General features: G+C 48.2%; 1 protein-coding gene across 1 annotated transcript in view; it reads right to left on the bottom strand.

The window, feature by feature from the left end:
* SLC25A13 (solute carrier family 25 member 13) overlaps positions 1-3012 on the bottom strand; it is a 92441-nt gene extending 89429 nt beyond the window's left edge. Inside the window, exon 1 of the mRNA XM_077268120.1 lies at positions 2876-3012. Coding sequence (XP_077124235.1) covers positions 2876-2887 — 12 coding nt within the window. The 5' untranslated portion in view covers positions 2888-3012. The remainder of the gene's footprint in view (positions 1-2875) is intronic.
* Between the last annotated feature and the right edge of the window lie 10231 nt (positions 3013-13243).

Below are 13243 nucleotides of genomic sequence, written 5' to 3' on the forward strand. Positions count from 1 at the left end.
GTAGACTATCAGAGGTATGAGTGATATTCATGAAAAACAGAAATAGCACTCGAAAAGTGGGGTGTGAACGAGCCCTAAATGTCAAATGGTGCAACATTTTTCATGGTGCCCCAAAAGTGGACAAGCCCTTTAATGATTTAAACAGAACGGTTTAGTGAATCCTGCATTGAGCAAGGGCCTGGACACGATGACCCCGGAGGTCCCTTCAAAACTCTACCATCCTAGGATTCTATGAAATAGAACTTTGGGCTTACAATATGGGCTCCCTGTTGTGGATAATAATCTTTATTTATATAGCGCCAACACATTCTGCAGCGTTTCACAATCAACAGTTCATATACAACAGTCATAAGTAACAACGTTAAAATGTGGATGGAATTGCTCCCAATGGCAGTACCACCTTTCTCTGAAGGATGAGATCCAATAAGAGAGCAGGGAGTGCCGCCCTTATGTAAACTGACATCGATACATCAAGTTGCCCCCGAACCAATATTATTTCAATAGGCTCCAGGAATACCCCCTTTATGGAGGGTTATGTATATAGGAATGGATATCTTTATAACCTGAATGATACAGGTCAACCTGAGAGTACCACCAGTCACTAAAGGACCACTGTCAGCGGCCGGTCCCTGGAGGGGACACCGTCATCGGGAGAGTGAAGTGTTGTAATGGACGTGGCAGCAAGACCTCCCCTCCACCGGAGTCATCTTCTGTTGAATGGGAGTACCACCATCCGTGGAGACTTGGTATTTATAATAAACATAGGTATGAACAAATCTGGATATGTCGGGAGCATAAACACCGTCCTGAGCTGGGAGTACCACCACTGGACAAGGCGTTAGTGAACAGCCGCCGGGAGTACCAACACTGGACAAGGCGTTAGTGAACAGCCGCCGGGAGTACCAACACTGGACAAGGCGTTAGTGAACAGCCGCCGGGAGTACCAACACTGGACAAGGTGTTAGTGAACAGCCGCCGGGAGTACCAACACTGGACAAGGCGTTAGTGAACAGCCGCCGGGAGTACCACCACTGGACAAGGCGTTAGTGAACAGCCGCCGGGAGTACCACCACTGGACAAGGTGTTAGTGAATAGCCGCTGGAAGTACCACCACTGGACAAGGTGTTCGTAAACAGCCACTAGGAGTACCACTTGTGTACAAGGTGTTACTGAATAGCCGCTGGGAGTACCACCACTGGATAAGGCGTTAGTGAACAGCCGCTAGGAGTACCACCTGTGGACAAGGTGTTAGTGAATAGTCCCTGGGAGTACCACCACTGGACAAGGTGTTCGTGAACAGCCGCTAGGAGTACCACCACTGGACAAGGTGTTAGTGAACAGCCGCTAGGAGTACCACCACTGGACAAGGTGTTAGTGAACAGCCGCTAGGAGTACCACCACTGGACAAGGTGTTAGTGAACAGCCGCTAGGAGTACCACCACTGGACAAGGTGTTAGTGAACAGCCGCTAGGAGTACCACCTGTGGACAAGGTGTTAGTGAACAGCCGCTAGGAGTACCACCTGTGGACAAGGTGTTCGTGAACAGGAGCACCATTCTTTTTGTGTTCTATATAATATATATGCATTATCGAAGAATTGACTGAATTCAACTATGTGTTACAGGACTACTTTCCCTCTCTGGCATTGAAGGACAACTTTTAGCTGCCTATAATGGGAATACCTCATGTGGGCAAAAATTTTAGACTAGGAGCTCTGAGTACCACCCTTTCTTGGGGGGATATAATGTAAATGATACTTAACTGCATTCACCTGCCTAAATGCTACAGGTCTTATACCCCCAGCTGCCTGTAATGGGAGCACCGCCGGTCCCTGGAGGACACCACTCAGCTGCCTGTAATGGGAGCACCGCCGGTCCCTGGAGGACACCACTCAGCTGCCTGTAATGGGAGCACCGCCGATCCCCGGGGGACACCACTCAGCTGCCTGTAATGGGAGCACCGCCGGTCCCTGGAGGACACCACTCAGCTGCCTGTAATGGGAGCACCGCCGATCCCCGGGGGACACCACTCAGCTGCCTGTAATGGGAGCACCGCCGGTCCCTGGAGGACACCACTCAGCTGCCAGTAATGGGAGCACCGCCGGTCCCTGGAGGACACCACTCAGCTGCCAGTAATGGGAGCACCGCCGGTCCCTGGAGGACACCACTCAGCTGCCAGTAATGGGAGCACCGCCGGTCCCTGGAGGACACCACTCAGCTGCCTGTAATGGGAGCACTGCCGATCCCCGGGGGACACCACTCAGCTGCCTGTAATGGGAGCACCGCCGGTCCCTGGAGGACACCACTCAGCTGCCAGTAATGGGAGCACCGCCGGTCCCTGGAGGACACCACTCAGCTGCCAGTAATGGGAGCACCGCCGGTCCCTGGAGGACACCACTCAGCTGCCAGTAATGGGAGCACCGCCGATCCCCGGGGGACACCACTCAGCTGCCTGTAATGGGAGCACCGCCGGTCCCTGGAGGACACCACTCAGCTGCCTGTAATGGGAGCACCGCCGATCCCCGGGGGACACCACTCAGCTGCCAGTAATGGGAGCACCGCCGGTCCCTGGAGGACACCACTCAGCTGCCTGTAATGGGAGCACCGCCGGTCCCTGGAGGACACCACTCAGCTGCCAGTAATGGGAGCACCGCCGGTCCCCGGAGCACTCGCCCTCCAGCACCAGGTATCACCTGTCAAGTACATGCTGACCCCTCACACAAGGGCAGGCACTAGGTCACCGGCATAACCGCGGCCACCCAGGCCCTGACAGGTCACACAGTGCGTCCTCCCTCCGGCGGCCGCTGCCCTGCTCCTGTGCTCTCGCCGTCCCCCGCCCCGGCCTCTGCTGTCCCCGGTCCCGGCTCCGGCACGTACCTTGGCGGCCATGCTGTACACAACTCACACACACACTTCCCATCTGACGCTTCCCCGACACGTCACAGCGGCTAAGCCCACACTGGCCGAAGCGTGCAAGCTGATTGGCCCGCGTCGTTTCCCGCCCTCTGTGCTGTCACGTGGTCAGACGTCCTTCGTCGGTGAGTAGAGGAGACTAGTGAGGAGGAGAGCGGTCCGCGGTGTGTGACCGTGAGTGGGGTCGTCACGGCCTGTCCGTCTGCGGTGTGTGACCGTGAGTGGGGTCGTCACGGCCTGTCTGTCCGCGTGTGACTGGGAGGATGCAAGACAACACTCGTGATGTTACTAGGAAAGGGGGAACTACTAGTAGCGCCTGCAGCTCCACCGAAATGTCAGACACCTTTCCCTCATCATCACTGCCACAGCCCCAGTAACTGACAGCCCCAGTAACTGACAGTCCCAGTAACTGACAGTGGTGACCCCCAAAGTGCAGAACACCACACCCCGAAATGACAGTGTAATCTCTGCCATAAATTCCATCACTGCAACATTTTCAACCATGATATCGCTGTCAACCTCATATCTCTCCATCACCCTCGTATCCTCATTAACCCCATCACCCTCATATCCCCATCACCCTCGTATTTCCCTTACTCTCGTTTCCCCGTTACCCTCATTCCCTGTCACCCTCATATTCCCTGTCAACCTCGTTTCCCCCGTCACCCTCATGTCCCCATTAACCCTCATATCTCCTATCACCCTCTAAAATTTAGTGCTAGAACCACTGTCAGTACAAGAATGCAGTGCCAGAAGCACCATCTGTATATGAATGCAGCGCTGGTACCATGAATGCAGCTTCAGAACCACCACCAGTACATGATTGCAGCATCAGAATCACCATCGGTACATGAATGCAGTACCAGGACCACCGTCAGTACATGAATGCATCATCAGAACCACTGTCAGTACAAGAATGCAGTGCCAGAACCAGTCAGCACATGAATGCAGAAAAAAATTTGCAGGATCCTGCATTTTCTCATAGACTTGTATGAGCGACGGATGGCCATCCGTTTCATCCGTCGTGCACTGGATCTGTCAGAAAATAGCGGTCCGTCATGGAGAGAAAACATTCATATTAACGTTTTTTTCTGCACGTCGGAAAATCTGTCAGCGACGGGTCCTGCACTGTCCATCGTCGGCGATAATGGCAGCCTATGGGCGCAGGATCCGCCGCTGACCGTCACACAGGAATCTAGCGACGTATCACGTTTTTTCCCTCTGAACATGCCAGGAAGGATTTTCAAGTCCGGGAAAAAGTCTCTCTCGTTTTTCACTATGATCGTGACGTCCGTCGATACGTCATTTTACTGCACAACGACGCACAGCAGAAGATGGAAGTGTGACGGAGGCCTAAGACGCAGGCAGCAGGGCTTCCTCTGGGAATTTCAGGGCCCCATACTGGCAAAATTTTCAAGCCCTCTGGAGACTCCCCCAGGCTCCATCCCAGCTCCGCCTCCACCCCTCACACTTTTGTTAGTCCCACCGCCAACTTTTGGAAAAACACTTCTGCACCAAGTCCTCACCTATCACACATTAAAAGTTTCAGTCGAACACCATATCACATACATAGCCAGCAGTTTTTGTTTTGACAAAAAGATTTTTTCAGCCTATTGCCTCGACAAGGTAGACTTTTTTTTGGGCAGGGCCTTAATCTAACCTATTAAAAAAAATATATAGAGAGTACAGACCAAAAGTTTTGACACACCTCATTTAAAGATTTTTCTGTATTTTTATGACTATGAAAATTGTAAATTCACACTGAAGGCATCAAAACTATGAATTACACATGTGGAATTATATACTTAACAAAAAAGTGTGAAACAACTGAAATTATGTCTTATATTCTAGGTTCTTCACAGTAGCCACCTTTTGCTTTGATGACTGCTTTGCACACTCTTGTCATTCTCTTGATGAGCTTCTAGAGGTGGTCACAGGGAATGGTTTTCACTTCACAGGTGTGCCCTGTCAGGTTTAATAAGTGGGATTTCTTGCCTTATAAATGGGGTTGGGACCATCAGTTGTGTTGTGCAGAAGTCTGGTGGATACACAGCTGATAGTCCTACTGAATAGACTGTTAGAATTTGTATTATGGCAAGAAAAAAGCAGCGGAGTAAAGAAAAATGAGTGGCCATCATTACTTTAAGAAATGAAGGTCAGTCAGTCCGAAAAATAGGGCAAACTTTTAAAGTGTCCCCAAGTGCAGTGGCAAAAACCATCAACCGCTACAAAGAAACTGGCTCATATGAGGACCGCCCCAGGAAAGGAAGACCAAGAGTCACCTGTTGTGAATTTGGATTCTGGGCTCCCCCGGTGGCTACTGGTGGAATTGAACTTGTGTCATCATCTTCCCTGTTCACCTGTTCTCATCAGATCTGGGTGTCGCTATATAACCTGGCTTCTCTGTTAGTTGCTTGCCGGTCAACAATGTTATCAGAAGCCTCTCTGTGCTTGTTCCTGCTCCCAGACATCTACTAGATAAGTTGGACTTTCGTCCTTGTTTGTTTTTGTTTTTTGGTTCCAGTTCACAGCTGCAGTTTCGTTACTGTGTCTGGAAAGCTCTTGTTGATCAGGAATTGCCACTCTGGTATTATGAGTTAATGCCAGAGTCCTAAAGTAATTTCTGGATGGTGTTTTGTTAGGGTTTTCTACTGACCATGAAAGTGTGCTTTCTGTCTTCTGCTATCTAGAAAGCGGACCTCAAATTTGCTAAAACTATTTTCCTGCTGCGTTTGTTATTTCATCTAATATCACCGCCAATATATGTGGGGGGCCTCTGTCTCCTTTTTGGGCATTTCTCTAGAGGTGAGTCAGGTCTTATATTTCCCTCTGCTAGCATTATTTAGTTCTCCGGCCGGCGCTGGGCATATAGGGATAAAAAGTAGGACATGCTACCTGGCTACTTCTAGTTGTGCGGTAGGTTTAGTTCATGGTCAGTACAGTTACCATCTTTCAAGAGCTTGTTCCTATATAGGCTTATGCTAGTTCTCTGGCCATGGAGATCATGACAGTTTGACCGGCCCACTAAAGGGTTAAAATCCTTGGCTGAGAAAGGAGAGAAATAAGAAGTCTGCTGAGAGTTTTTTTTTTTTTTTGTGCTCTTAATTGGATCACTTGCCAGTCTGTCTATGCTGCAGTCTTTCTTTTTTTTCTCTCTCCTTCTAATCTTTGAATGGCTCTGTGTTCACCTGTCTATAATGGATCTTCAGAGTGTAACTGCAGGTTTGAATAATCTCGCCACGAAAGTACAAAGTTTGCAAGATTTTGTTGTTCATGCTCCGGTATCAGAGCCGAGAATTCCTTTGCCGGAATTCTTCTCAGGGAATAGATCTGGCTTTCAGAATTTTAGAAATAATTGCAAGTTATTTTTGTCCCTGAAATCTCGTTCTGCTGGAGACCCTGCACAGCAGGTTGGGATTGTGATTTCCTTGCTCCGCGGCGACCCTCAAGACTGGGCTTTTTCATTGGCACCAGGGGATCCTGCGTTGCGCAATGTGGATGCGTTTTTTCTGGCCTTGGGGTTGCTCTATGAGGAACCTCATTTGGAACTTCAGGCAGAAAAAACTTTGATGTCCCTATCGCAGGGGCAAGATGAAGCTGAAATTTACTGCCAAAGATTCCGTAAATGGTCTGTGCTTACTCAGTGGAATGAGTGTGCCTTGGCGGCTACTTTCAGAGAGGGTCTCTCTGATGCCATTAAGGATGTTATGGTGGGGTTCCCTGTGCCTGCGGGTCTGAATGAGTCCATGACAATGGCCATTCAGATCGATAGGCGTCTGCGGGAGCGCAAACCAGTGCACCATCTGGCGGTGTCCACTGAGAAGACGCCAGAAAGCATGCAGTGTGATAGAATTCTGTCCAGAAGCGAGCGGCAGAATTTTAGACGGAAAAATGGGTTGTGTTTCTATTGTGGGGATTCTACTCATGTTATATCAGCATGCTCTAAGCGTACTAAAAAGCTTGATAAATCCGTTTCCATTGGCACTTTACAGTCTAAATTTATTTTGTCTGTGACCCTGATTTGCTCTTTGTCATCTATTACCACGGACGCCTATATCGACTCTGGCGCCGCTTTGAGTCTTATGGATTGGTCCTTTGCCAATCGTTGTGGGTATGATTTAGAGCCTTTGGAGACTCTTATTCCTCTGAAGGGGATTGACTCCACCCCATTGGCTAATAATAAACCACAATACTGGACACAAGTAACTATGCGTATTAATCCGGATCACCAGGAGACTATTCGTTTTCTGGTGCTGTATAATCTACATGATGATTTGGTGCTAGGATTGCCATGGCTGCAGTCTCACAACCCAGTCCTTGACTGGAGAGCTATGTCTGTGTTGAGCTGGGGATGTAAGGGGGCTCATGGGGATGTACCTGTGGTTTCCATTTCATCATCTATTCCCTCTGAAATTCCTGAGTTCCTGTCTGATTATCGTGACGTCTTTGAAGAACCCAAGCTGGGTTCACTACCTCCGCACCGTGAGTGCGATTGTGCTATAGATTTAATTCCGGGTAGTAAATACCCAAAGGGTCGTTTATTTAATCTGTCTGTGCCTGAACATGCTGCTATGCGAGAATATATAAAGGAGTCCTTGGAAAAGGGACATATTCGTCCATCGTCATCTCCCTTAGGAGCCGGTTTTTTCTTTGTGTCAAAAAAAGACGGCTCTTTGAGACCATGTATTGATTATCGGCTTTTGAATAAAATCACGGTTAAATATCAATACCCATTGCCGTTGCTGACTGATTTGTTTGCTCGCATAAAGGGGGCCAAGTGGTTCTCTAAGATTGATCTCCGTGGGGCGTATAATTTGGTGCGGATCAGGCAGGGGGATGAGTGGAAAACCGCATTTAATACGCCCGAGGGCCACTTTGAGTATTTGGTGATGCCTTTTGGTCTTTCTAATGCCCCTTCAGTCTTCCAGTCCTTTATGCATGATATTTTCCGCGATTTTTTGGATAAATTTATGATAGTGTATCTGGATGATATTCTGATTTTTTCGGATGACTGGGACTCTCATGTCCAGCAAGTTAAGAGGGTTTTTCAGGTTTTGCGGTCTAATTCTCTGTGTGTCAAGGGTTCTAAGTGCGTATTTGGGGTTCAGAGAATTTCCTTTTTGGGATATATTTTTTCTCCCTCTTCCATTGAGATGGATCCTGTCAAGGTTCAAGCTATTTGTGATTGGACGCAGCCCTCTTCTCTTAAAAGTCTTCAGAAATTTTTGGGCTTTGCCAACTTTTATCGTCGATTTATTTCTGGTTTTTCGGATGTCGTTAAGCCATTGACCGATTTGACTAGACAGGGTGCTGATGTTGCTAATTGGTCCCCTGATGCTGTGGAGGCCTTTCAGGAGCTTAAGCGCCGTTTTTCTTCTGCCCCTGTGTTGCGTCAGCCTGATGTGGCTCTTCCTTTTCAGGTTGAGGTCGACGCTTCTGAGATCGGAGCTGGGGCAGTGTTGTCGCAGAAAAGTTCTGACTGCTCCGTGATGAGGCCTTGTGCCTTCTTTTCCCGTAAATTTTCGCCCGCTGAGCGGAATTATGATGTTGGGAATCGGGAGCTTTTGGCCATGAAGTGGGCTTTTGAGGAGTGGCGCCATTGGCTTGAGGGGGCCAGACATCAGGTGGTGGTATTGACTGACCACAAAAATTTGATTTATCTTGAGACCGCCAGGCGCCTGAATCCTAGACAGGCGCGCTGGTCATTATTTTTTTCTCGGTTTAATTTTGTGGTGTCATACCTACCGGGTTCTAAGAATGTTAAGGCGGATGCCCTTTCTAGGAGTTTTGAGCCTGATTCACCCGGCAACTCTGAGCCCACAGGTATCCTTAAGGATGGAGTTATTTTGTCAGCCGTTTCTCCAGACCTGCGGCGGGCCTTGCAGGAGTTTCAGGCGGATAGACCGGATCGTTGTCCGCCTGATAGGCTGTTTGTTCCTGATGATTGGACCAGTAGAGTCATCTCTGAGGTGCATTCTTCTGCATTGGCAGGTCATCCTGGAATTTTTGGTACCAGGGATTTGGTGGCAAGATCCTTCTGGTGGCCTTCCCTGTCACGAGATGTGCGAGGCTTTGTGCAGTCTTGTGACGTTTGTGCTCGGGCCAAGCCTTGTTGTTCTCGGGCTAGTGGATTATTGTTGCCCTTGCCTATTCCTAAGAGGCCTTGGACGCACATCTCGATGGATTTTATTTCAGATCTGCCTGTTTCCCAGAAGATGTCTGTCATCTGGGTGGTGTGTGACCGTTTTTCTAAGATGGTCCATTTGGTTCCCCTGCCCAAATTGCCTTCTTCTTCCGAGTTGGTTCCCCTGTTTTTTCAAAATGTTGTTCGTTTGCATGGTATTCCTGAGAATATCGTTTCTGACAGAGGAACCCAATTTGTGTCTAGATTTTGGCGGGCATTCTGTGCTAGGATGGGCATAGATTTGTCTTTTTCGTCTGCTTTTCACCCTCAGACTAATGGCCAGACCGAGCGGACTAATCAGACCCTGGAGACATATCTGAGGTGTTTTGTGTCTGCTGACCAGGATGATTGGGTTGCTTTTTTGCCATTGGCGGAGTTCGCCCTCAATAATCGGGCCAGCTCTGCCACCTTGGTGTCCCCGTTTTTCTGTAATTCGGGGTTCCATCCTCGATTTTCCTCCGGTCAGGTGGAATCCTCGGATTGTCCTGGAGTGGATGCGGTGGTGGAGAGATTGCATCATATCTGGGGGCAGGTGATGGACAATTTGAAGTTGTCCCAGGAGAAGACTCAGCTTTTTGCCAACCGTCACCGTCGTGTTGGTCCTCGGCTTTGTGTTGGAGATTTGGTGTGGTTGTCTTCTCGTTTTGTCCCTATGAGGGTCTCATCTCCTAAGTTTAAGCCTCAGTTCATCGGTCCGTATAAAATATTGGAGATTCTTAACCCTGTTTCCTTCCGTTTAGACCTCCCTGCATCCTTTTCTATTCATAACGTTTTTCATCGGTCGTTATTGCGCAGGTATGAGGCACCGGTTGTGCCTTCCGTTGAGCCTCCTGCTCCGGTGTTGGTTGAGGGTGAGTTGGAGTACGTTGTGGAGAAAATCCTAGACTCCCGTGTTTCCAGACGGAGACTCCAGTATCTGGTCAAGTGGAAGGGATACGGCCAGGAGGATAATTCTTGGGTCACTGCATCTGATGTTCATGCCTCCGATCTGGTTCGTGCCTTTCATAGGGCCCATCCTGATCGCCCTGGTGGTTCTGGTGAGGGTTCGGTGCCCCCTCCTTGAGGGGGGGGTACTGTTGTGAATTTGGATTCTGGGCTCCCCCGGTGGGTACTGGTGGAATTGAACTTGTGTCATCATCTTCCCTGTTCACCTGTTCTCATCAGATCTGGGTGTCGCTATATAACCTGGCTTCTCTGTTAGTTGCTTGCCGGTCAACAATGTTATCAGAAGCCTCTCTGTGCTTGTTCCTGCTCCCAGACATCTACTAGATAAGTTGGACTTTCGTCCTTGTTTGTTTTTGTTTTTTGGTTCCAGTTCACAGCTGCAGTTTCGTTACTGTGTCTGGAAAGCTCTTGTTGATCAGGAATTGCCACTCTGGTATTATGAGTTAATGCCAGAGTCCTAAAGTAATTTCTGGATGGTGTTTTGTTAGGGTTTTCTACTGACCATGAAAGTGTGCTTTCTGTCTTCTGCTATCTAGAAAGCGGACCTCAAATTTGCTAAAACTATTTTCCTGCTGCGTTTGTTATTTCATCTAATATCACCGCCAATATATGTGGGGGGCCTCTGTCTCCTTTTTGGGCATTTCTCTAGAGGTGAGTCAGGTCTTATATTTCCCTCTGCTAGCATTATTTAGTTCTCCGGCCGGCGCTGGGCATATAGGGATAAAAAGTAGGACATGCTACCTGGCTACTTCTAGTTGTGCGGTAGGTTTAGTTCATGGTCAGTACAGTTACCATCTTCCAAGAGCTTGTTCCTATATAGGCTTATGCTAGTTCTCTGGCCATGGAGATCATGACAGTCACCTCTGCTTCTGAGGATAAGTTTATCCGAGTCACCAGCCTCAGAAATCGCAGGTTAACAGCTCAGATTAGAGACGAGGCCAATGCCACACAGGATTCTAGCAGCAGACACATCTCTACAACAACTGTTAAGAGGAGACTTTGTGCAGCAGGCCTTCATGGTAAAATAGCTGCTAGGAAACCACTGCTAAGGACAGGCAACAAGCAGAAGAGACTTGTTTGGGCTAAAGAACACAAGGAATGGACATTAGACCAGTGGAAATCTGTGCTTTGGTCTGATGAGTCCAAATTTGAGATCTTTGGTTCCAACCACCGTGTCTTTGTGCGACGCAGAAAAGGTGAATGGATGGACTCTACATGCCTGGTTCCCACCGTGAAGCATGGAGGAGGTGGTGTGATGGTGTGGGGGTGCTTTTCTGGTGACACTGTTGGGTTTATTCAAAATTGAAGGCATGCTGAGCCAGCATGGCTACCACAGCATCTTGCAGCGGCATGAAATTCCATCTGGTTTTTGTTTAGTTGGAACATCATTTTTTTTCAACAGGACAATGACCCAAACACACCTCCAGGCTGTGTAAGGGCTATTTGACCAAGAAGAAGAGTGATGGGGTGCTACGCCAGATGACCTGGCCTCCACAGTCACCAGACCTAAACCCAATCGAGATGGTTTGGGGTGAGCTGGACCGCAGAGTGAAGGCAAAAGGGCCAACAAGTGCTAAGCATCTCTGGGAACTCCTTCAAGATTGTTGGAAGACCATTCCCGGTGGAGCCGCATATTCATTACTGTAATGAGCGGTACCATGTGACCGCTGAACAGAGGAAGAAGCTGCCGGGGAACCAGGGACCGCGTCAGGAGCAGGTGAGTATAACGCAGTGCGCGATATTCACCTGCTTCCCGTTCCACCGCCGCCAGCCACCTCTGCGTCTTCCGCGTCCTCTGCACTGACGCTTAGGTACGAGGGCGCGATGACGCGATTAGTGTGCACGCCGCCCTCTGCCTGAACAGTCAGTGCAGAGGACGGGGAAGACGCAGCCGGCGATGGTGGAATGGGGAGCAGGTGAATATAGCAAGTGTCGGGGGCCTGAGCGACGAGAGGTGAGTATGTGATTTTTTTATTTTTTTTTTAATCGCAGCAACAGCATACGGGGCAAATGTCTATATGGAGCATCTTATGGGGCATAATCAATGTTTGTGCAGCTTTATATGGGGCAAATATCTCTGGAGCATCTTTTGGGGCATAATCAATGTTTGTGCAGCTTTATATGGGGCAAATATCTCTATGGAGCATCTTATGGGGCATAATCAATGTTTGTGCAGCTTTATATGGGGCAAATGTCTACATGGAGCGTCTTATGGGGCATAATGAATGTTTGTGCAGCTTTATATGGGGCAAATGTCTACATGGAGCATCTTATGGGGCCATTATCAACGTTTGTGCAGCATTATATGGGGCAAATGTCTGTATGGAGCATCTTATGGGGCCATAATCCGCATTTGTGCAGCATTGTATGGGGCAATTGTCTCTTTGGAGCATCTTATGGGGCCATAATGAACATTTGTGCAGCATTATATGGGGCATATTTTAATATGGAGTATTATATGGGTCTCCTGATTCAATATGGATATTCAAAAACTGATGTCTCAATTAATTTTACTTCTATTGGTACCTATTTGTATTTTTGACATTTACCGGTAGCTGCTGCATTTTCCACCCTAGGCTCATACTCGAGTCATTAAGTTTTCCCAGTTTTTTGTGGCAAAATTATGGGTCTCTGCTTATACTCAGGTCGGCTTATACTCGAGTATATACGGTATATAATTCCACATGTGTTATTCATAGTTTTGATGCCTTTAGTGTGTGTACAATTTTCATAGTCATGAAAATACAGAAAAATCTTTAAATGAGAAGGTGTGGCCAAACTTTTGGTCTGTACTGTATATACATATATACTGCTCAAAAAAATAAAGGGAACACTAAAATCCCACATTTTAGATATCACAGAATGAAATATTCCAGTTGTAAATCTTTATTCATTACATAGTGGAATGTGTTGAGAACAATAAAACCTAAAAATTGTCAACATAAAACACAACTAATATCCCACGGAGATCTGGAGTTGGAATGATGCTCAAAATCAAAGTGGAAAATGAAGTTACAGGCTGATCCAACTTCAGTGGAAATGCCTCAAGACAAGGAAATGATGCTCCCGTAGTGTGTGTGGCCTCCACGTGCCTGTATGACCTCCCTACAACGCCTGGGCATGCTCCTGATGAGGCGGCGGATGGTCTCCTGAGAGATCTCCTCCCAGTCCTGGACTAAAGCATCCGCCAACTCCTGGACAGT

Source organism: Ranitomeya variabilis, chromosome 6 (assembly GCF_051348905.1).
Source record: "Ranitomeya variabilis isolate aRanVar5 chromosome 6, aRanVar5.hap1, whole genome shotgun sequence".
Classification (NCBI taxonomy): Eukaryota; Metazoa; Chordata; class Amphibia; order Anura; family Dendrobatidae; genus Ranitomeya; species Ranitomeya variabilis.